Here is a 23449-nt window from a genome sequence, read left to right as displayed (position 1 = left end):
GAAACTCTACAATCTGCAACTGCGCAACTCAATTGTCACTTGTTTATTGACTGGAGCTTATTTAATTTTACCAATTTGAAAAGCTCTACCTCTGTCCATCATGTTTCGAGCTCTGCGATTCACCTCATCTGCCCCTCTGCGCCAAGTGCGATGGAACTCTACGGCCACCACACCACCTTTAATGGCAACATTGCGGGCTGATCTTAAGACAGCCATGCGTGCCAAAGACACTGCACGGTAAGATTTGTTGATTAAATGCAACTGGTATTTATGAAAGGTTTGGTTGGCTAAACAATTACAGACTCAATGTCCTGCGTGCCTTAATCTCCGAGACCAACAATGCCGCTAAAACTTCCTCCCCCATTCAAACCGATATACAGCTTCTGTCGTTGATTCGCAAACGTGCTGCTGCTTCCACTGATGCTGCTCAACAATTCGCCACTGCGGAACGTCCCGATCTGAAAGCCAAGGAGGATGAACAAGTCACCATTCTGGAGGAGTATGCCGGTCAAGTCAAGACATTGTCAGCGGAGGAAGTGGAGGACATTGTGTCTCAGCAGATCGCTACCATCAAAGAAGCCGGGGGTAAGCTTGACTTTGGCCAGGTATTGAAGACTCTCTTTGCTCCAGGAGGCGCCCTAGATGGCAAGCCAGCAGACAGGAAAGAGGTCGCTGCTCTTGTCAAGAAGGCTTTGGCTTGAACAACTTGAAGCCATGTACAAAATATGTAATAATAAAGGTGTATAATAATCTACGAAACGCAAAAAAGGCATTCTTCTCTCTTCAAATGCGCATTCAGTTGGATAACTATGAATTAGAATGAGAATAAGAATATAAAATTAAGAAAAGAAGAAAGCCATGCCTCCAAGGGAAGTCATAAATACCCCCAACCACCACCATTTGTCTGGATTCATGATCTCTTCTTTGATAACCAAGTTAAAACCTGGTCCTGACAATGAAGAAAGGTCCCTCTTCTTGTGCGATCCAGTTGGTGTTGGGTTCAATGTGTTTGTAGGGAGCATCTTCGGAGGTTTGTAGTGCAAGTACATAGGATGCATGATCTGGCCATCAGCCTGGGTGAGATCGAGACGAGTTTTGCCACTGTATGGATCAGTAGAGACCGAGAATCCCTGCGGGGGTTAGAAATCAAGATAAACAGCAGAACATGAAGACAAAGATTGAGGATCCCATCGCTTACCTTGAAGTGCTCCGTGTTGTTATAGCGAGTGTAAGTGCCAGTGTCTTGATTGCAAGGCTCAGAGACCAATTGCCGACCATCTACCTTAATGGGGGTCAATGTCAAGCTTCCATCGGATAACAAGATATAGGATCCATGCTGCCAGCGCAAAATTCCAGAAGGACAGGATGGGTCGGTCGCTGTCAAACCGTTAGTATATCTCATGATGTATACAAATGCGCGGGTTCCACAGTACGATTGGCTATAGCGCGAAAGAGCGCCTCTTCATAATGTCCCTCTGAATCAAACGAGTATGAAATGCCAGTCAAGTTCGGCTCGAGGAGCTTATCATGAAGCGGATCGTAGAATCCCTATTTCAAGTCAGAAAGTAGCCTGGAAGTCATCTCCATCTGAAGTACATACGGGCCCGGTTAGAACCTCACGGGATTTTGTAGTCCAAGTACCAACCAAATCATCCACATTAGCGGCCGCGACCGACAAAAAAAGACCCCAAATCCAAATCATGATGATTTTCTGTCGAATGTCGAATGTCAAAAGGAAAAAAAAGGTGTTCAGACCAGAAGCCATCGAAGGGCTGTAAACAATCCCTTCATTCAAGTGGGGACCAAACAAGGCCTCAGCATACCGGTGTCCACCCTTATCATTATCGGCTGGAATGAGGAACCTCCTCACCTCTTAACCTTTTCCCGCGGGGATCTTAAAACGCAACGATGATGGCTTTCCAGACTGCAAAGCGCGATTTGCGCAAGCATATGCGGGATGCATTGAAGAATATGTCTATTGCAGTGATCAGTCAACAATGTTAGCTTTTTTCTCTCTCTCTTATGGTGGTGCTCCTACTGTACAGCTTCCCCAGCTAACCCGTTGCAGCCGGAGTCGCAACCAACAGATTCCTATCGCTGCCCGAATATCAGAATGCGAACAGTATCGCCGTCTATTTATCGATGCCAACCGGGGAGCTTTCAACTCGAAGCATTGTGGAAGATGCATTTAAGCGCGGAAAAGATGTCTATATTCCGTACATCCATACAGTGGAAAAAATGTCGGTCATGGACATGCTAGCGCTCGAATCCATGAATGAATTTGAGTCATTGCAGCCCGATAAATGGGGAATCCCCTCACTACAGCCTACACAGGTGTCTGGTCGTCGCAATGGATTGAAAGAAAATGGCTTAGATCTGATTGTCATGCCGGGCATGGCGTTCGACCAGGAGTTTCGACGGCTCGGGCATGGTAAAGGATATTATGACCATTTTCTAACAAGATATTCAGAGTTGAGCAAAACGATGCCTTTCCTTGGTAAACAAAATTCAACCCCCTCTTGTATTCTTTTTTTCCTTGTCCAAAATAACTAAACTCCGTTGCTAGTGGCCTTGTCGCTTCATGAGCAGATGGTCGAGGAGGTTCCGGTGATGGCGCATGACTGGCGCATTGATGCGCTCGTGATTGGTGATGGGCAATATCTCGATCGCCGAGTGTAGAACAAAAAAAAACGATTTAAACTGCTTGGATCAGGGAGACATTGTCACCCTTAAGGAGAATTTGGCCTGTACGCAGCAGCAGCAGTGTTAGCAAGACAAAGACCCACAAGGTCATTTTTTGATAAATCGATTGAAATCATACCCAGCGGCCTGCGCTTCTCCTCCTCAGTGTTTGTAGCCTGGCGAACCTCAACGGCCTCGTCGACGACCAGATTCATGAACTCATCGAAACCCTGAATACGCGTTGCGTTAGTGCGGAGCCGGAGACAAGAGTTGACCGCAGATTCATATAATCACGTACCCGAATCTTTCCTTCAATTCGGAATGCCAGCTGCTCGTAAAGCCAAATCGAAACAGTGCTGCGCTTCTGCAGCAAGCTGAAGATGAAGTGGATAGGTGCCAACAATGTCTTGCGGCCTGCCATGGTGAATGTGAATGGTGAGTCTGAACTCGATAAGGTGATGGACAGCAAGAAAGGGAAGTCAAGCTCTGCGTCCCGTGATTCGCGGTAATACCATTACGCAAGTCACGGGCACCAACATCCCACCTTCTCTCTTTCTCCCACTCATACCGCGACAAATACACCCCTCCCCTTTATCTTGATTCCAACCACACTCGCTTTTTACGTCTTTTTTCCTTTTCTATATTTCTCGGGATATTGCTGAGTTGTCAACGTTCTTGCGAATTGCAATCCCTTCCCCCGATATGGCCAGCAAGGATAGTGGGCAGGCATTCGCCCCGGTCCTGGCGGCCGTCGCGACAATGCAAGGGAATGTGCCTAGGTCCGAAAAGACCCAAGCTCATGAATTCCTTGAGAAATTCCAGAAATCTGTACGCTACATACCCCCTTTCAAACTTTAATCGCAGAAAAGAAATTGGAAAACGTGGAACTGACACCTTTGAAAAGATTGAGGCATGGACAACGACACATGCTTTGTTACAGTCACCCGACGTACCAGTTGAAGCCAAACTGTTTGCCGCGACGACATTGAAGGGAAAGGTGAGCGCCGGGCTGATTGCTCATTGATATATTTTTGCTGGGTGTTTTTCTTTGTTATTATCAGTCGTAAGGCTAACCGATTAGATCGTGTTTGATTTGGACCAACTGAACCCAGAGTCCGTTCTAGCGCTCCGAGACTCCGTCCTTGGCCTACTCGTGGCTTTTGCCTCCGGTCCGCGACCTATTCAGACCCAACTATGTGTGTGTTTGGCAAGTTTGGCGATTCAGATGATCGCATGGAAAGACGTATTGGCTGTCGTGGGAACAGCCTTGGGTAGCAGTGCGGGGGATTGTGTACTGGAGTTTTTGAAGATTCTTCCAGAGGAGGTCACAGAGGGTCGCAAAATCAATCTCAGTGAGGATGAGCTACTTTCACGAACAAAGGAATTACTGGAGGACAATGCCGAACAGGTATTGCAGCTCATGATTCAGTATGCTCAGTCTTCGCCATCGGCTGCGACCAACCCGCGCCTTCTGGACTGCATTACCTCATGGCTCCGCGAAATTCCCGCCTCAAAAGTTGTCGAATCGCCTCTTATGGACGTTATTTTGAAAGCTTTGGACAATGATGTGTCGTTTGATGCTGGTGTTGACTGCATGTGCACCCTTTACCGAGACACCAAGGACGTTGACGAATCCCTCCCTATCATTCAAGCTCTTTACCCACGATTGATGGCGCTCCGACCTAAGATTGCCGAAACTGCGGAAACAGAGGACCCGGAGGCGTTTAAAGGCATCACGAGAATGTTTTCCGAGGCCGGTGAAGCTTGGGCAGTTCTTATCGCACGACTGCCAGGCGAGTTCCGAGGCTTGGTTGAGGCTGTGCTTGAGTGTTGCGCTCGCGACTGGGAGCGCGATGCTGTTTCTCTGACTTTCATCTTTTGGTATGAACTCAAGCAGTATATTACCCTCCCTCAGTATGGGGATTCCCGCCTCAACTTCCAGGACATATTTTCCCAGTTGGTCGACATTATGGTCAAACATCTGGAGTTCCCTACCCCAGATGAAGGAGAGACAGATCTTTTTGGTGGTGACCGAGAGCAAGAAGAGAAATTCCGCCAGTTCCGACACTCTATGGGCGATGTTCTGAAGGATTGCTGTTCTGTTGTGGGCGTTACTGATTGTCTCGGCAAGATTTATGCACTGATCCAGCAATGGGTGGGCAAGTATGCAGCTCAAGCCAGTAATGAGCATGTCCCACACTGGCAGGAGCTGGAAGCACCTCTTTTCGGTCTCCGTGCAATGGGTCGTATGGTTGACCCGGAGGAAAGCACAGTGCTGGGTGAATTGGTCAATTTGATCGTACAGATCCCAGACCAAGAAAAGGTTCGATTCCAGGCCATCATGGCCCTTGCCCGCTACACGGAATGGACCGCACTTCACCCGGAAACACTCGAAGCGCAACTCAACTACGTAATCAGCGCTTTCCAGCATCCTTCTCCGGAGGTCATCCAAGCTGCTGCTCTCGCCTTCAAATTTCTCGGAACGGATTGCCAGAAGCTGCTTGGCGGCCACATCGACCACCTCCATCAATTCTTCTTGTCCGTGCTTGACAAGCTCAAGCCTACCAGCCAAGAGGAGATCACCGAGGGTGTTGCGGCTGTTGTGTCTGTGCAACCTATGGACAAGATCTACGATTCTCTCAAGATGTTCTGTGACCCAATCATGCAACGAATTATGAACCTCGCCAACAATGCTCAAGACGAAGAAGGCCAACGGGCCGTCGCTGATCACTTGCAGCTTATTACTATTTTTGTGCAAGTTGTCATTCCTATTGTTGCACCGGGCGAGGAGAACCCAGCCGTCAAGTATTGCGGCGAAATCCTGCCTATCATGACCACGATTGTTATGAACTTCACATCCTCCACTCCCATTTTGGAGCGCGTGTGCCGTTGCTGGCGCTATATGATAATTTCTTACCGAACCGCTATGATTCCCCTGCTTCCTACACTTGCTCAAAGTATTGCCAGTGGTTTCGAGGCTTCGCGGGAAGGTTGCTTCTTGTGGGCTACCGATGCAGTTGTTCGCGAATTCTCTGATGGTGCCGAATATGTTGATCAGGCAACAAGTGATGCTGTCTTCCAGTTTTATGAGCAGCAAGCTCTTGCATTCCTGCGGATACTGAATGATCTACCCCCAGAAAATCTCCCCGATGGTAAGTCCACATTAATATCTTTATAGATCCATGCTATGAGTTCTTCAAAAAGCTGTTTCTAACTACTCCCAGTTATCGAGGACTTCTTCCGGCTGTCTTCTGACGCCACCCGCTACTACCCTAAGAAATGCATCAGCTCATCCCTCGCCGTTCCTATCTTCTCCGCGGCACTTAGTGCTCTCACGCTCCAGCAGGTTGATCCACTTATCGCCACTCTTCATTATTATCGCGACCTATTTAGTTTTGCATTCGATAAGCCTATGGTTTCCGAATTTACCAGCCCTGAAGGCAAAGTCTACTCCAACCCACCCGAGATCCGCGATGCTGTCAAGGCTCTCCTCGTGTCCCAAGGTCAACTTATGGCTGAGCGCGTGCTCACCGGTATGATGTTCACATTCCCCGGCGACTGTTTCCCAGATGCATCAGGGGTCATGATGACACTCTTCGAACTTCTTCCACATGAAACCGGATCCTGGTTACAGAACACACTGCAAATGTTACCCCCAGGATCCATGAAACCAGGCGAGGCCGAACGTCTTTTCAAGGGCATAGCCGATAAGGTCCAGTCTGGTGAAACCCGGAAAATTCGAGTGTTACTTCAAGGTAAGTTTTCTTTATCTCGTGCATTCGTTTCACTTTCATCTTTCTTTGTTCTAACTTTATCAGATTTCACCAACTCTTACCGCCGCCGCAATGTTGCCCCTCGCGATGGCCTTGGTCGATTAGAGGCAGCAAGATTCCGATTCAGCGGATGAAGCATTGTTCATGTGTACATTTTTCCCCTTCTGATCTTTCGAGTGTTCCATCGTTGGGTAACTCGACCAACATTTGGAAACAAAAAAAAGAAGCCCCCTCCCCCGAGCATTTGCACAACAGGTGTTGGTCTATCTATTCTTCTTACGCGATATGTGTCATGTGTGGTATGTTAAGATGGCACACGAAATTCAGTCATGCTCGTGATGATTTATGATCCGCTGGCTCACGCCGGCCGCCAGATCCACTATTCTTGTATTCAGCTGGCTTTTCGACAATGCCTGGGTCCTCGGGGATATGAACGAGTGGGCATTTTTCAGTTAAGCGCCTTGATAACTAGGTAGAAGTTACGAATAGCCAAATATGTCGGCTTGTCCGTTTTTGTAATCGGTAGCCTTCTGATCAGTGCTGGAAACAGACATAGAGATAAGTAGCCTTAGAAGATAGAAAAAAATACGTAGGAGTCAATACAATTCATTTACGAATATAAACTGCAGTATTGAATACTCATGAGCCAATCTACTTTCGTTTTGACGGGAAGTTTGTGAAGAAAATCACCAATATTTAGGTTAAAAAAACCCATGGATATATTCATATATCAAAGAAACTAATATATACAAAGAACTTGGATGAATATTTCAGACATTCAATCACCCATCTGAGTTGCGACGAAGGGGAATTTGTTCCGCAGGAAGACTGCTTTCCTCTACCTCATCATTTCCCTCTTCAGTAGGGACATTCTTATAAGAGCTGAGGTGGCGACGACGACGAAGAATCCGCTTCACACCAAACACCACACCAGCAACACAAGACCCAACCAAGACCAGAATAGCAAGGGCCTCAACAGCATGTAAAATCGCATAGACCTTGTAAACAGACTTAGCAACCTCCTTAGTATCAGCGTAGATCTGATCCTGCGACTTGAGATTCGACGAGGAAGTCCCATCATCAACGGGTTCTTCAACTTCCCCATTAGGAAGATAAAGCAAAGAAGGATCATCAGGAGAAGGCGATGATCCCTCAAGCTCAAACCCAACGGCAGCCCAGTTCTCTGGAATATTTGTCCGCTGGAGACCAGATGTACTCAGCACGTTTCCTTCACCATCAATCGCCTCTACGGAAACCCAATCCATAAACCCGTCAGCAAGGTACATGGTCTCAAAGTCTGATTTGGAGGTATATCCGATGAAGATGTTCTCGCCGCTTTCATGAGCACGAGCAAAGAAGTTCCAGCCCGCGATATCTGTTGCGCCGTTCCAACTAACGTGGATGATGGTCAAGACATCTTCGCGATTTGTACCGTAAACAGATGAAACAAGGTCAGGAGTAGTATTAGGACGGCCGATCCAGTCGAATTTGTAAGATCTGTAGCTTGAGAATCGGTCAGATGAGAACTTAGCCCACATGAGCAGGTCACCGTTCGGTGCGTGCTCAGAGTGATAGCCCCGTTCACTCCATCCAACGAATGTATTATCATTCGGCAGTGACTGGACATTACCACGGAGACGGGTAAGTCCTCCATCCGGACGCTCGATACGTCGAATTACCCGTGCTACCATCGTAGTCATATCAAGCTCGATGTATAAAGCTGCCGAGATACTTTCATCAGCCTCTCCTTCGTCAGAGGCATTATTCATCAATGAAATGACATGGTGTGTTTCATTCGACGAGATGAATTTGACATCATGCTGTTTGTGGAAAATGAAATCCATATCGAAATTGCTCTCGAGTCCACCGAGACGCCACATTATTTTGCCTTCGGAGCCTGAAATCCCGTAAATGGTATTAGTGAATCGCATGGAGATTATATAGTCGCCTGCATCGTTTTTGTCGACAGCGTTAATGTGAACGTAATCCGAACCAGGCGCGCCAGATGGTGAATCCCATGGTTGTACCTTGATGGATTCAAAGACTGAGATCTCATTGTGAGAATCCCATTCATGGACAACTTCCGAAGACTCAATATCCAGTTCCACGAATCCACCTGCCTGCACCCAACCTTCCTCTTCCGGCCGGCCGAAGGAAGCAAAGCTAACCAATGAAGGTATATACGAACAAGCTAGGGCCGTTTTGCCTCCATCCAGAATATTAAATTCGTGCATATTGAAGGCATCAAGGTCATTTGTGACTGCAACTTCGTGCTCGAGCTCATATTTGTTGTTAAGGATCATTCCGCTTCCCTTTTCGACGTCGGTATGTTGAAGAATAAAAGATAGGTGGGGCTGATCGTCGATATTCCAGTTTGCTTTGAAGTCGAAGACATTTCGATTATCGTAAAGCGGGGATCCAGCCCAGATGAGCATCTATACATGGAAGTGAGTAATGGGTGCGGAGCAAAAGATTCCCAGCACATGAAGTAACTTACGCCGTCATTGTCATAGATATACGGTCCAACCTGGTATTGTTGATATCTATGCGTTGATGCCTCTGGGTTGATTTGACCATACGGCGCAACGAACCAATATCCAGGTAGTTGTCGATCTCGGTCTACGTGGTGGACCTCGAATTTCAATGCCCTAACTTCGGGGAGCTAACCAGGTGCAACGGAAGCATTAGAGGCATTCTAAAAGTGTCTCTTTCCATCCCATGTATCACTCACCGTGACGAAAGAGGAGAGGTCGCTGTCTCTCTGTGCAACAGAGCCTTGCAGTAGGAGCACAAGGGCGCCAAGTAAAAGCATCATGATAGGATTCTAGGTGTGACTACTAGCAAGAAACTCCTCTCATGACACTATATCGATTCAAATTCCATGAAAAAGCGACCCCGGGCCGCAGCGAGAAAGGACAGTCGTGAAAAGAGAGAAAGGTAAAAAGAAAGAAAGCGAACACCAGCTGAAGAAGAACCCAAGCAAAAAGAGAAAAAAACAGAACACGGAATCGTCAGCTTTGAATAGTGGGCCAAGGATACTAGTAGCATCTCCGAACCGCCAAGACCAGTCAGTGTCAGAACCTCAAGCAAGTAGTGCCGAGTCCCGGCTTTAATGGACCCAAGCCCTAAGGAGGGCGCGTATGACGACCATCTTAGATCGGAGATAATCAAGCATCTGGAGATGATAGGGTTCCGATTGGCCAGGAGGATGCGAGACCGCGTGTCCACCCTACGAGTACATCCCGCCCCCTGGACAGTGGTCTGAGAGCACAGCATAGAATTCGACAGGACCAAAATGGGATCAAATTTCAGCCACCACCACACCATAGAGAACTAGGGGTTCTGCATCAAACTACGCGTCTTGTGGGGCGTGGCCGGCGTCGGATGTGGGTGGGGCGGATTCGCTTGCGTATGAATAGAGTCGATCATTTCAAAGTTGATCTTCAAAGAAGGACGGACTGTAGATCAAAGTCCAAAAGTAACAAAGTGATTTACGAAGTGGATTTAGGAGGTTACAAGGAAGATAAATGTGTACGTATGCAGGGGCGCTTAGTGTTGAAAGATGAAAAAGGACTTGTCAACTTCCGAATCATTTCCGATGCGCCAAGCTTCTCCGCTCAATACAGCCCTTTATGGAACACGCGGTCGCTTCAGATTGAAGAGTGGGCGTCCACCCCTTTGCGAGTGCTTCGAAAAGTTCGAGCTGGATCAGGTTAAATATCTTTGTTCGTTATTTGAATCCAGACATTGCCAGTGGTATATGTGCACAGGTTCCCCGAATCCTACCCGCACAGCGGCTCCAGGGGATCATTAGGCTACTCGAGATCAACATCCTCTATAATACGAATGTCCAGGTGCACTGTGTATTTACTATATAATAGAATGAGTCCCAATGGTTTTGGTACTGCTGTTATGTTATATCAGGAATTTTTTTGCGTCTTACTTCCTTTATCTTCAAAATTCCCATTCTATTATATATGCACTACCAATTCAGCCTCAAATTACACGTCTGACTTTATTTAGACCTGGTTAATTAGTTGATTATATAAAAAAAGACCGTATTTCAAGTTATCGTGCATGTGGCTTGTGCCTAGTGGGCTGGCCTCCACAAATTCACGCTGTACATTACTGGTACATCTAGAACATTGGAAGTCTCTTTGGTCTATCAACTGGGACGAAAGCCATAGGAACTCTTCAGTCTCATTGATTGGGGGTAAAGATGTCCAGGGCTATATATACGTAGTATATATGTAGTACTGTTTTCCGAGGTTCAAGTTGTACATATAGTGGGCAAACCATTTGGACAGTTCCGGAGATATACAACGTTCGTCAGTAACTTTGGAAGTGGGCCACTTCTTTAAAAGTTGAGATAGATGCATCTATGTAATTTGTGTGACGGGAAGATCATTTTCAGATTTTGCTCTAATTAGTTTCTTAATTTAAATCGGATACTAGTAGTATTTTGTAGGTGGATGCGTGGATGTACATTGACATCTTGGCTACATACTAATTATGGGGCTCTGCAGCGGTAAACCGTGCATTTGACAGTATATGAATTCAATTATTCGAAGCGCATTGGGTCTTCTGACTTCAAAATACCCATTGTACCACTACGTACGTATATGTATTTTCTGTAGGTCCCTGCTATCCAACTCAGGATCTGGGGGACATTTTACTGCCAGGCTGTACATATTATCATTAGCCTGACCATAAGTGATTGGACTTGGAACGCCATATGCCATCACCTGCATAAGGATCATCGTTTTATACATCCTGGAAAAGATTCAAGTACTCACTGGCGCATAGGTGATATAGACTCATAGATAGTCATCAAATATAATATACCCTAACAAAATCAATATACAGGTACATTGCCAACCATGGGGCTTTTTAACGAGAGTTTTCCCCAGGTCGGCGAATATTACCTCCGCCAACTTTAACCAACCCCACTCTGAGTTCTCCGCACTCCCCGGAAGTCTTTGACTCGCCATTCGAACCCATCGCAACTTCCAAAAACCCCCTTCATTCCACTCGTGGTTGATTGTCTAGCCTCTGCCGATCCAAGTTCCACGTGGTCCTGTGATCGACATACTTTTCACGCTCGCCCTCGTGCTATGGCATCCAATGGCGCTCGCCGTCGTTAAACCAGACTTCATGGCAGACACCGAGGAACAACCTAGCAAGCGACGCCGACGCAGTCGTCGTGGCCCAACCGATCGCAAATTCGAATGCACTCATGAGGGATGTGGCAAGAGCTACTCCCGAGCTGAGCATCTCTATAGACACCAGCTGAACCGTACGCTCCCAACCCAACTCTCTTGCTTCCCCCCCCACCTTTGCGGCGAAGCAACACCACTCAACTAGAGACTGACTGGAAATGAAAAATAAGACGCCCCAAAACAGATCTTTCGCTGCGATTTCCCAAATTGTTATCGATCCTTCGTTCGACAGGACCTTTGTATCCGGCATCGCGAACGTCACACCACACGCGGGTCACAGCTACAGAAACGCGACTCGTTCACAACAGACAGTCACGATGACCTGTCCAAGTCGCTAATGCCGGTTTCCTCGCCTTCATCTCCTGCCATAACCGCCGCGGACTATCCATTTGTGACCGACCCAGCGTCGGGTTCAAAGTCACCACCGAGCACATCCTACCCACTCTCGACCGGAATCGAAACCACGGGCGTTCCAGTATCCGGCTATAATGACTTTCGCGGCGATTTCAGTCAAACGGATCCTATGATCGATCTCGATGCGATGTCGAACGCATACCCAATATTTGGAGGAGAGACTTACAACCGGTCCCCATTCGCCATGGCTGACGACTTTGCGGCTTGGTTGTTTAGCGAACCACTTGCGCCGCTGGGGTATGGGATGATGCCGTTTTCACAAAATCAGTTCTACAACAACGAACCTTCATATAATAATTTCTGCTCCGTTATTCCTCAGCATCCCATGAGTGTGACCAGTATCCTGGACTCAGGGTCGCTACCGGCGATCATCTCTGAAGAAAAACGCCAAGAGTTGCTCCATTTGATGGCTACACGATTCAACGAGGCAGCATATTCAGCTCAGACCAAGCGCAAAGAAGCTTTAATGGAAGGGGACCTAGATAATGACCGGCATGTCTTGAGTTTGCGCATGATGCAGACTTATATTGGGTCATATTGGTATAATTTTCATGCGCAACTACCAATACTTCATCAACCGACATTTGCAGCAGATCGCACACCGAACTTACTATTATTGGCTATTATGGCTATTGGTGCTGCTACACTTGACAAAATTCACGGTCAAGCTTCTACCGAAACAGCCGCTGAGTTGGCCAGCTTTATTGCGTGGCATTTGCGTTGGGAAATTTTCATGGATCCAGATTTTCGGCCGCCTGCCCGACTTTGGATTTTTCAAGCGTTATTGTTACTGGAGGTCTACGAAAAAGGGTTCTCTACCAGAGCGCTGCATGAACGTGCCCATATCCATCATGATACCACCTTAACCCTGATGCGCCGGGGTAGTTCTTTGATCGGCAGATCATCATTTGATACCCCAGAGGCTAAAGAAGAGGATGAGTCGTGGTCGCACTGGATCAAGGCAGAGGCAACACGGCGAGTGGCCTTTGCTGCATTTGTCCTCGATTCAACCCACGCGACCATGTTCGGACACTCAGCCAAGATGGTTGCCCATGAATTGCGATTACCCTTACCGTGCGATGAGGCGCTGTGGGCTGCAACCAGTGCTGCAGAGGTAGCTCGCGTACAATCCAGTCTACAATCGCACGGTGTACGACCAGTGATGTTTCTGGATGGGCTCAAACAAACACTCAACGGCCAACCCGTTCGAACCAACACCTTCGGTCGGACTATCTTGATTGCAGGACTGTTAAGCGTAAGCTGGCATCTGAACCAGCGAGATCTCCAGGTGAGCTCGCTTGGAGTTGGTCAAACTCTTGGTGGGCGAGATAAATGGCGAACTGCGCTTCTCAGGGCATTTGACAACTGGCGCCGCGACTATGACGAGGCGCTAGGTTCTTCTCCAACAAGCGAATCCCAGTCGCGCGACGTCCTCCACGGACTTGCACACATGGCTTCCCATGTTGATGTTGCGGACCTTCAGATCTTTGCCGGTGCCGATCGGCTTATGGGTCGCTCCATCACATCTCGCGATTACAGCACCGCTCGCGAAAAGACTAATCGCTGGGCAACCAAGGCGTCCGCTCGCGATGCCACCTTCTACGCGTTGAAGTTCTTGTCCGCCTGTTTCGCAGTTGATGACCCGACCGGCGAGTATATTGCACGAGAAGATTATCTCCTTAATCGACCGTGGGTAATGTACTTCTCTGTATTGGTCGTGTGGTGTTACGGATTCGCATTGGACGGACCCCTACGCCCAGCGCCCACATTGGCTTCCGCCGCGGAACGAAGGCAGGACATGCAAATGTTTCTCCAACGCGTCGGTGGGCTAGGGGAACCGAATGAGCTAGAGGGGATGAAAGGACGAAATATGTGTTTGGGATTGTTGATGGTGGTTCGAGACTCATTTTCAACTTCACGATGGGAGTTACTAGGTGAAGCGGCGCGGCTGCTGGACAGCTGTATCGCGAAATTGCAGTCGTAGCAAGACGATGAAACGGGAGGATTCTACTTAATTATTATTCAAATGTAACTCTATATACCATTTCTCACAGCCATAGTATAGTATAGTAATGTATGATCTCACCGATCGCACCAAGTCCACCCCGATCTAACAGTGGAGTTCTGTTGGACCGTTGCCGCAACAACCACCGTCGATCCACCCATCCAAATTCCCACTTCTCATTCCAAACCTTCCCCCCTACCTTGCTTTCCCCTCAATTCCGTTGCATTTCCCACTCCAAGCCACTGATCCCACGAGAAACACAAGAAATCCTCCATAATGGTGCGTACCCAGGGATGTTGACGAATTGCCTCTTCCGTCCCATAGTTTCCCCGATTGACTTTCCGCCCCCCTCACATTCACATCTTCCCTCCTGATCTGCCCTGTCATCGACATCAATATCAACATAAACACCATCCACACCAAGATATACCCATCACACCCTTTTAACCATGGCTAATAAACACGATCAGGCCTCTACAAACTACAAGGAAGCGTTCTCCCTCTTCGACCGCCGTGGTACAGGCCGCGTTTCCGGTGATCTCCTCGGTGATCTGCTCCGCGCTTGCGGACAGAACCCTACTCTGGCGGAAATTGGTGATCTGGAGAAGTCTGTTGGTAGCGACTGTATGTGCAGGAATATGAATCGGATACCAATATCCATACCTACCCGCTTATAGGGATCGATGCGATGAACAGTAACTAACGATGGATGAACACAGTTGACTTCGATTCCTTCTTGAAGGTCCTGAACCGTCCCGGTGGTTTCCGAGAGCCCGGCGAGCCAGAAGAATACTGTCGCGGATTTCAAGTGTTCGATAAAGATATGACTGGTTTTATTGGTGTGGGACAACTCCGTTATAGTACGTGAACTTCATTCGCTCCGTTCCCCAATCTTGCGACGCAATCCTATCCTATTCACCAACGGATGAAGAATATTCGGAAAACAAGGAGCATATATATTCCATCATCGAAATAAGCTAACCAGTTCCTCTATCTAGTCCTCACCAACCTCGGCGAGAAAATGTCCGACGACGAAGTCGATGAGCTCCTCAAGGCCGTAGACACCAGCTCCGGCGAGATCAACTACACCGATCTTGTGCGCACCATTCTGGCCAACTAAGCCAAGCAACCGATACCCCTGCAATTGCAACAGCAACAGAAATGCAATGCATTGCATACCCTTCTTATCTTATTCGATTTCGAACGTCTTTGTGTTATGAATGCGCACGCATCACGGTTATGGAACATGTCTTGTCTTATCTTGGCGAGGAATCGGGCTTCTTCTTTACTATTGCTTCTTGTTTCTTATTTTGTTACCAACTTACCACTACTACCTACTATTTCTGTCCTGTCCTGTCCTCGGTTCGGTTCTCGGCGTGAGGGGAAAACTCTTGTATTGATTGACTGATTTCATTTCAATCCGCGAATGGATTTCTGTCCATATTTGTACACTACTGTGTAGTGATTCAGAACTACTGCATTTATGTGTATTATCCAGTACTTAAAGCGTAGAAGAAAACGCTTAGCAGTGTAAGTAAGCAACGGATTTTTAATGTAATACCTGAACCTGTGAATTACTATATTAGGTTAGTTTTGCCTTTTCCAGTTTAGCGCTCTAATACGTCGTTCTATAAGCTCCCACCTTCTGCTGCTCTGGCATAAAAAGCTCACCGTGCCCTTTCGACCTCTTTTCTCCTTCGTCCCCTCTCTTCAACTCCTCTATCTTGCACTTATTGCCTCCAGAGTGCGGCTAACCCAAAAGAGGCAATTCCGTCATGTCCCTATGCAGGGTTGTCTCTTGCGATGGAGCTTACCCCGTCTACTCTGGCGAGAGATTGCATCAAGTCGAGTTGAGTAATATGTCATTTGATGCGTTATTCGTAAAGTTATAAGGTTATTTTCGCCCCCCAAAATCGTAATATTCCCTTTTGTAAGTTGGGTCCTCTCCGGAACTCCGTGTCGCGACATCCATTTGTATATATGTCTTCATCATGATTCCATCCTGATCCTGGTCAGGGTTATTAGCAGTAACAATGGCATCCTGACTACCCAAGGTCGTATCCCCCAGCCCCCGACGTCGATTACTCTTTAGAGGGTTTCGTCGATGTACATAGCTTGCTCCGGGTGACTGCGCGTTACTTGGGTATTTGGCAGTGCTGGGTCCAAATATAGATGGCGCGTAGGCTTTAATCAAGACGGAAATTGAGGGAGCGCAGCCGCAGAAGATAGCTATCGATAGAAAAATTAGAGAAGATATACCCATGGAGTGAGATAGACTTACCGATGTAGGCCTCGATCGTGCACCAGTTGAGCGAGTCAGCCAAGTCGAGGTAGTAATTTTCTGTGACTGTGGATAATTTTGTCACAGAATTATAGCGAACACAGGCCGCCAGTTGCAATATGTAAGTAGATTTTCTTTGGACGAAACAAATATTATTACACACCAGCAATGGATATAATACCCAGTCCAAAAATAGCCATAATAGCCCCCTTCTTGCGCCAAGTCAATTGTAAGCTCCAGAGCATGGGGACTGGAAGCAAGTATATCAAAATATCCGTCACAATATTCAAGACACTATTAACCTCATAGAAAAGTTATTGTAGGCCCTTGGCCATACATTTAGTCGATGTTGGGTCGGTCCAAAACAAAGATATAGGGGTACAGCTCACTAATGAGCCGATGAAACTTGCAATCAATAATCCAGCATTGATAAACATAACAAAGAAGACAGTCCAGCGCATATATTTTCGAGGATCGAGACGGAGGTAGAACCATAGTAGAGACATTTTTATCAGACCCATGGAAAGTATATAGAGGATACGCGTTATGAAGATACACTAGTGATGGTCAACAATCGTATACCGATCAGGATAATCGGAGTGCATACCTTCAACATAGGCACCGTGTCACTTTGCTTTATAGCAAGCCCAGACTGTGCGATTCCGTAGTTGGATCCGATCATAGTTGTTATTGGTAATCCGAAATTGAGTACCTGATTGTATGGGACTGAGTGAGGATTTTCGACGATATGGCTTAGGAGTGGCTTACTGCGCCAATTGTCATCAGAACTAGACGTTTTTATTAGTGCAACTCCTTCGCCGGGATCAATTGACTTACTATCATCCGTCCCAAGTGCGTTCAACATAAAACTGCGTACATATATGCGCAACGCGATTACAATAGAGTCAAACACGATAAACCCAATTCCCACACCGAATATAGACGCATGCCAATTTCCCGTCATATTGGCTGAAGGCGCCGTATTCTGGACAACAGTCGTTTTTGAAGCGTGGTAAAGGGACAAGACTCGAGCGTGGCCAGGGGCGTCAACAAGCTAAGTACCTGGGTATTCGCCGCCATGTAAGACAATTTGTCACAGTGCAAGGTGAATTGCCCCACAAACGGCAGCATGAATTTGCATCCTGCTCAATTATGCGTACATATGCAACTAACAGCTATTCATGGAGAAAACCGGGATTTTAGATTGGCTGCCAAAAGGGCATGTTCTGCGAGCAGCTGTGTGGGACTAATGGACTTTCATGCATCGAAGGATTCATTTCGTAGCAACGAATAGTAGACTTGGGGCCATTGCGCCTATCAACCTGGAATTTTACTCAAAGAGGCAGACGGCCAAACCTCGGTATCTACCGCCATCGGCGGGTTGCGATTCCTTAGCGAAGTGGTATTACATATTATATTGCGGCCCCAAAGCTCCAAAGGGGGTGGAGAATCAATCGATCGACGACCACTTCATCGGTTAGTACTGGCGCGGACCTCGGAGAATGGATCATAGTGCTAAAATTCAACGAATGGCGTCCAAACACTCCCGTCTACAGTATTCAGGTTTCCGCTGGCTGACCAGCTCGACTGAATCATGAGCCTTGGCGGATCCAGGGGAGTGGAGAAACTCTGCACTAGGGACAATTTAGTGACAATTGCTTCCTAATGTATTGTTTAAGGTCGAGGGGAAAATTAGTTGACCAATGGCAGTGTTGACCGAGGCGAGGTAGGGGTTAATGATGTCGCTCTTAAATGTGCATAGCCTCTCCTGACGATCAAGCGTGAGAAAGAACCAAAGTCCTCGTACCCTTTGAGATCTATTCCAGGTTTATAATACATAACCACAATGGCTGAATCGAAGAACGTCGCATTGGTCTTCGGGGCAAGCGGTATCTCCGGGTGGGCCGTCACCAAATGTGCTCTCTCATACCCTACGCCTACTACTTTTGACAGAGTGATTGGTCTGACGAACAGGCCGTTGACCTTGGATAAAAGCGGCCTGCCGAATGATCCTCGATTGGAATTGCATTCTGGGGTGAACCTGCGGGGAACGCTTGACGAGGTCCTGTCCCAGTTGCAAGAGAAGGTCCCCAATTTAGAGGATGTCACTCACGTCTATTATCTTGGTAAGTGAGGCAATTGCGTGGCAACAGAAATTATCTAACTTCTAAAAAGCCTACTTCAATGCGACTGCATACTCCGTGGATGTGATGGCCATCCGGGATATCAATGAAGGAATGACCTACAATGCCGTCTATGCTGTTGACCAATTGTGCAAGAATATGAAGTTCTTCGTTCTTCAAACGGGAACAAATGTATGTCTGAAACTATTTCAAACCCAAGTCAATGGCCCTAATTAATTGTTCACAGAATTATGGTGTCGCTCTTTTTCGGTTCCAGGAGCACATCGAAATCAATCCTCCTCTACGCGAAGACAACCCACGCATTCCATCGCCTTGGGGAGACGAGATCTTCTACTATGCCCAGGTTGATCTCATCAAGAAAGCAAATGAAGGAAAGTCTTGGAAGTGGTGCGAGGTTCGGCCAGATCAGATCGTCGGTAAGCTACCTTACACCTTGGGCTGAACTAAGCTCATTCCCATCTAGGCCACGTCCCCATTCCAACAAGCATGTCCTACGTCGAGCCTCTCGCTATTTACTTGATGCTCTACCGCTACGTGAATGGGCCTGGTGCCGCTGCTGTCTTCCCAGGATCTTATAGGAATTATGTCCATTCACATACACCATCCTCCCAAGATATCATCGCCCACACGGAGCTCTACTTGTCTATCGTAAAGCCAGAGCAGGCACATAGAGAGACATTCAACACAGCCGACAACGTTAACCCCGCACCTTGGACTATTATTTAGCCCAAAATATATGAATACTTTGGTCTAAAGAGTAAAGACGTAAGTCCTGAAGACAAGGCCTAGAGACCTATCGAGAAGTAGTGGTTCGCCCATCAGGATAATTACAAAAAGATTCGTGCAGAGTACGATTTGCGTCCTCGCGAAATTACCAACGAGACCTGGATTTTCCTTTCAGCTGGAATGACCTTCCTAGGCCGTGACCGCGACCTGTGTCTGGATAAGATTCGGAGCGTGGGTTTCACGGAAGAGTACCCAGTCGCACATGGTTATATCAAGGTGCTAGATCACCTAGCTCACGAAAAGATTGTCGCCAGCAAGGACGTTTGGAATAAATAGATCATGTATTGTCTTTGAGTACGGCTGGATAGAAAAGATTCAATTACCCCAGCACATCGAGTTGTATTCAAAGTTGATTGGTCACGTCTAGAAGGGGTTAGATTAAGATACAAGTCAGCCTCAAGAGCTGAAGATGCTAAGTCTGCGGAGTGTAGCATAGACAAGAGGAGGGAGGAGTGGTGGTGAAAAGCAACTACTAATATTTACTATTTGTCACTAAGCATAGCCAGCTGTGCAATTGAGCCAGAGTTATGGAAAATTATTTTATGAACTTCTTTATGTCAATTCATTGATCTATGTTAGTTAGAGATATAATGCTAACTTCTTATGCCAAGCCCATATCCTTGTAGAATGCAGTGGTTTCAGGCGCACGACCCAGGAATTGAGTTAGAGTCGTCATTTCGTCTTGGCTACCACCCTTCTCAAGTACTTGGTACCGGTAGCGGCGACCAGCATCCTTGTTCATAGGGTCATTCTTGAAGACTGTGTAGAACATATCTGCAGAGTAGACCTGGGAGCTCAAGTATCCGTAGTAACCAGCATCGTAGCCACCAATCAAATGACCAAAGGTTGCCTCGCCGTGACCCCACTCATGACCACCAGACAGCGCCTCCATGCCGTCCATTTGGGTGATCTCCTGGCGCAAACGGTTGTAGGTAGCCGAGAGAGGCAGAGCCTCGATGGCGGTGTGGCTCTCAGGCTCGTGCACGGTCATATCGAAGATACCAAAGTGCAGTTGGCGCAGGTTGAATAGAGCGTCGTTGACGTGCTTGGTGCGAATGAGATTCTCAATCACATCATCGGGGATGTTTTCTGAGGGTGGGCTAGTAGCAGTCTTGCCTCGTGCTTGCTGGGCCTCCTTCCATCCGGCAAGGTACTCGGGTGATAGGGAAGAGTAGTGTCGGCTAAGAGAGCGCAGCTGAGAGGGAGTCCAGCACCAGTTCTCCAGCATCTGACTAGGGGCCTCGACGAAATCCCGTACGGTGCTGGTACCGTGGAATCGAGAGTATATGGTCTTAGATACCAAGTCGTGGATACCGTGGCCCAGCTCGTGGAAGAGAGTCACAACCTCGTCATGCTTCAGCAGACTGGGCTTCTTGGGGCCAGGCTTGGTGAAGTTGCACACCAGGGCGGTGGCGGGGAAGCGACGGTTACCCTCACCATCGATGAAACCCTAAACATAGCAAAAAGATTAGCATTCAGCTGTCTAAAGGATTGAAAGGGGTTTTATTTGCATACCGGCTGGAGGTTGAAGTTAGCAGCGTGGCCATACTTGCCCTCACGGGGGAACAGGTCCAGGTACAGGTAACCAACGAAGCCAGATCCTTCACCTTCATCGTTCCACACACTGAAGACCTGCACATCTTCGTGCCAAACAATGTCATTGCCCTTTCCAGTAGGAGCAACAGCCGCGCGGTCCTCGCCAACAATCTCAACAAATTCCAGACCAAACAACTCCTCGAAGATCTTGAGCATACCCTGAATTGTAGTCTGCAAGGGGAAATATTCAGCGATAAGCTGCTGGTCCAGCGAGTAATCACGCTCCAGCATCAATCGGTCGTAGAATCGGTGGTCCCACAGATAGTAGCGGCCATCGGCGTTAGGATCATGCTCCTTCTTCAAGTCCTTCAGAATTTGGATCTCCTTCTGACCACCGGCGGTCAATCGTTTGCGCAGATCACCCAGGAAAGTGTCTACGGTCTCAGGAGTCTTGGCCATCTTGTCTTCAATGCGGAAGGCGGCGTGGTTGGGGTAACCCAGGAGACGAGCAGCCTCATCACGCAGAATAATGGCCTCGCGGAACAGGGGGACGTTCTGGTTGCACTTGTTCTCATTGCAAACCATCATCTGCTTTCGAACCTCGGTGTTTGTAGCGTACTTCATTGTCGGGAACAGATCCGGGTACTTGAAAGTCATCCAGAGCTTGCCAGCGTTCTCGCCCTCGCCGCGCTTGAGGCCGGAGGTGACATCCTCTGGTACACCATCCAGTTGCTCGGGGGTAAACCAGATACCTCCGTTCTCCTCATTCAGATTCTTCTGGAACTCAATGCTCAATTGACTCAAGCGCATCTTGATCTCCTTGAAGCGAGCTCGTTGAGGACCCGCAGGGATACCAAGACCATTTCGAACGAATTCCTTGTGTTCCTTCTCCAGCAGACGACGAGACTCCGGATCAAGATCCTCATTCTTCTTCAAAACAGCATCAAAAAGTGAGAAAACGTCCTCGCGCATCACTGACTCAATAGAGAACTCATCCATGAGCTCTTCCGCCTTGGAGGAAGCATCCCGGAGCTTCTGATCCGTTGAGACAGCTTGGTAAAAGCCTAGGATGTGTGCCTCCAATGCCATTTCGTTGTCATTTTGTGAAAGCGGACGTACCACAGAGTCAAATGCTGCAGTTTCCGGCTTGATGGCGGCGACAACCTTGTCCTGGACATCGCGGGAGATCTTGATCAGGCGTTCCGCATCGGCGACGAGTGATTGCGGGGTAGCTGTGAAAATGGGGGGAGCCTGTGGTGGGCGCCGAAGGTGAGCTGGAGCCATGCTTGAGGTTGTCAAGTATCGTGGTGTAGTACGCAAGTGACCTAGCACAGATGTGAGGCGAGCGGGGAGACGGAGGAAAGGCGCCACGATGAGAGCGATAAGTATGATGAGGAGGTGGTGGCGGGTGCGGAAAGCAATGGTGGGGGGATGGGGGGTTGGTGGTGGGTAGGTAGACGAATAGAAGGTGCGGTGTAGGTTTCAGAATCGGAGGTGCAGCTGTGATGCAACCAAGCTAAGTAGTAAACAGAAAGTACAGGATAGAGGCCTGAGGTGTATATGTATCGTGGCTTCTACAATATGGGGCTGTCAGGTGATCATATACGGAGTTTCCCCGCTTGTTGGTTTTTAGCCTGTAATGGCATGCCGGCACCTAGATTTCATCTAAAGCCCTAGGGTAGCTGTTCTATATTGAAGAAACTACTAGTCTGTAATGGATTTCGAAACGATCATCGGGGAAAACTCTATGTTTGTTTATTTTCCAACGGTAGAAAACCACAATACCTTCCAAGGTTCTATTTGTCTTTCTATTTATTATTCTAATTATTGTTCTTATTTTTAATCATGTCTAATATTTTCAGATGTTTCATAACATAAAAACAATTTTTCTTCTACAATAATATATAGCTATATAGAGTCTACCCTAGCAAACGGGGTGGCTTGTTGCCCTAAACAATTAGAGAGGGAAAGAAAAGAAAGTATCTACCGGGAGTCGAATAGACGTGTGATTGCTTTCTGAGAGTCTTTTGAGGGTAGAAAATATAGTTTTTCTAGCTTCACACCTTAAATGAGGTCCGCTAAGAATAAAAAGAATGGGTAGCTTCTCTTGAAACTTCTCTGTATATTTTCATTTGACAAATGTTCCGAAGAATGTAGAACATTCACTTAAAGTTCACTATAGCCTCGCCCTTTTCTGCCCTAGTATACCGCCTAGTATAGAGGCTGATAGCAACAACACTTATAGACATAGGAACTACAGAACTTCATATTTAAAGGTTTAGTCTAGTTACTGTACTTAGCTATTAGTTTGCGCAATTAAGTAAGGAGCCAGAAAGAAGAAAAATAACTTTCAAATAGAAAAGGATAAAAAATAAGGGTGTAGTCTCTATCAAAGTTATGTACAGACTGTAACATGGAGGTCTCGGCGGAGGACGAGCGGTAAGCAAATGCCAGGCAGTCGCCAGCTTTCCGAATGGACCAATCAGGTTGGCCCGTTGGGAGCGGGCATTCAAATATTCAAATATTCAAATATTCAAATGTTCAAATGTTCAAATGTTCAAATGTTCAAATGTTCAATGTTCAGATGTCCTTACATGGAGGCCTCACCC

At 47.4% G+C, this 23449-nt stretch overlaps 11 protein-coding genes across 11 annotated transcripts; 6 read left to right on the top strand and 5 right to left on the bottom strand.

Annotated features, from left to right (window-relative positions):
* Positions 1-100: 100 nt before the first annotated feature.
* Positions 101-701, top strand: N7478_011472 (uncharacterized protein; the record flags this gene model as incomplete). The annotated part of the gene is made up of 2 exons (XM_056927686.1): positions 101-237; positions 302-701. The coding sequence occupies 2 exons, from the start codon at positions 101-103 to the stop codon at positions 699-701; spliced, it is 537 nt and encodes a 178-aa protein (XP_056774734.1).
* A 138-nt stretch (positions 702-839) lies between these two features.
* Positions 840-1702, bottom strand: N7478_011471 (uncharacterized protein; the record flags this gene model as incomplete). The annotated part of the gene is made up of 4 exons (XM_056927685.1): positions 840-1130; positions 1199-1377; positions 1434-1548; positions 1601-1702. The coding sequence occupies 4 exons, from the start codon at positions 1700-1702 to the stop codon at positions 840-842; spliced, it is 687 nt and encodes a 228-aa protein (XP_056774733.1).
* A 206-nt stretch (positions 1703-1908) lies between these two features.
* N7478_011470 (5-formyltetrahydrofolate cyclo-ligase) lies at positions 1909-2679 on the top strand (the record flags this gene model as incomplete). The annotated part of the gene is made up of 3 exons (XM_056927684.1): positions 1909-1999; positions 2069-2431; positions 2567-2679. 3 exons carry the CDS (start codon positions 1909-1911, stop codon positions 2677-2679), a joined length of 567 nt encoding a protein of 188 aa, XP_056774732.1.
* A 16-nt stretch (positions 2680-2695) lies between these two features.
* On the bottom strand, positions 2696-3103 carry N7478_011469 (small nuclear ribonucleoprotein E; the record flags this gene model as incomplete). The annotated part of the gene is made up of 3 exons (XM_056927683.1): positions 2696-2745; positions 2822-2912; positions 2981-3103. The coding sequence occupies 3 exons, from the start codon at positions 3101-3103 to the stop codon at positions 2696-2698; spliced, it is 264 nt and encodes an 87-aa protein (XP_056774731.1).
* Positions 3104-3384: 281 nt separating this feature from the next.
* Positions 3385-6589, top strand: N7478_011468 (mRNA transport regulator MTR10; the record flags this gene model as incomplete). Its single annotated transcript, XM_056927682.1, has 5 exons — positions 3385-3510; positions 3587-3679; positions 3764-5834; positions 5907-6437; positions 6501-6589. The coding sequence occupies 5 exons, from the start codon at positions 3385-3387 to the stop codon at positions 6587-6589; spliced, it is 2910 nt and encodes a 969-aa protein (XP_056774730.1).
* Positions 6590-7237: 648 nt separating this feature from the next.
* Positions 7238-9267, bottom strand: N7478_011467 (uncharacterized protein; the record flags this gene model as incomplete). Its single annotated transcript, XM_056927681.1, has 3 exons — positions 7238-8890; positions 8953-9117; positions 9187-9267. 3 exons carry the CDS (start codon positions 9265-9267, stop codon positions 7238-7240), a joined length of 1899 nt encoding a protein of 632 aa, XP_056774729.1.
* A 2312-nt stretch (positions 9268-11579) lies between these two features.
* On the top strand, positions 11580-14072 carry N7478_011466 (putative C2H2 finger domain protein; the record flags this gene model as incomplete). The annotated part of the gene is made up of 2 exons (XM_056927680.1): positions 11580-11751; positions 11983-14072. 2 exons carry the CDS (start codon positions 11580-11582, stop codon positions 14070-14072), a joined length of 2262 nt encoding a protein of 753 aa, XP_056774728.1.
* Positions 14073-14542: 470 nt separating this feature from the next.
* On the top strand, positions 14543-15213 carry N7478_011465 (uncharacterized protein; the record flags this gene model as incomplete). The annotated part of the gene is made up of 3 exons (XM_056927679.1): positions 14543-14717; positions 14813-14953; positions 15092-15213. 3 exons carry the CDS (start codon positions 14543-14545, stop codon positions 15211-15213), a joined length of 438 nt encoding a protein of 145 aa, XP_056774727.1.
* Positions 15214-15987: 774 nt separating this feature from the next.
* Positions 15988-16619, bottom strand: N7478_011464 (uncharacterized protein; the record flags this gene model as incomplete). The annotated part of the gene is made up of 2 exons (XM_056927678.1): positions 15988-16322; positions 16538-16619. 2 exons carry the CDS (start codon positions 16617-16619, stop codon positions 15988-15990), a joined length of 417 nt encoding a protein of 138 aa, XP_056774726.1.
* Positions 16620-18220: 1601 nt separating this feature from the next.
* N7478_011463 (uncharacterized protein) lies at positions 18221-19580 on the top strand (the record flags this gene model as incomplete). The annotated part of the gene is made up of 5 exons (XM_056927677.1): positions 18221-18500; positions 18550-18689; positions 18745-18934; positions 18982-19214; positions 19356-19580. The coding sequence occupies 5 exons, from the start codon at positions 18221-18223 to the stop codon at positions 19578-19580; spliced, it is 1068 nt and encodes a 355-aa protein (XP_056774725.1).
* A 325-nt stretch (positions 19581-19905) lies between these two features.
* Positions 19906-22124, bottom strand: N7478_011462 (M3 family metallopeptidase; the record flags this gene model as incomplete). Its single annotated transcript, XM_056927676.1, has 2 exons — positions 19906-20754; positions 20820-22124. The coding sequence occupies 2 exons, from the start codon at positions 22122-22124 to the stop codon at positions 19906-19908; spliced, it is 2154 nt and encodes a 717-aa protein (XP_056774724.1).
* Positions 22125-23449: the final 1325 nt, after the last annotated feature.

This window comes from Penicillium angulare (assembly GCF_028827245.1).
Source record: "Penicillium angulare strain IBT 27051 chromosome Unknown utg000008l_segment0_segment0, whole genome shotgun sequence".
Taxonomy (NCBI): Eukaryota; Fungi; Ascomycota; class Eurotiomycetes; order Eurotiales; family Aspergillaceae; genus Penicillium; species Penicillium angulare.
Note: the sequence above shows the minus strand (reverse complement) of the source record. Positions and strands in the feature narration are given on the sequence as shown.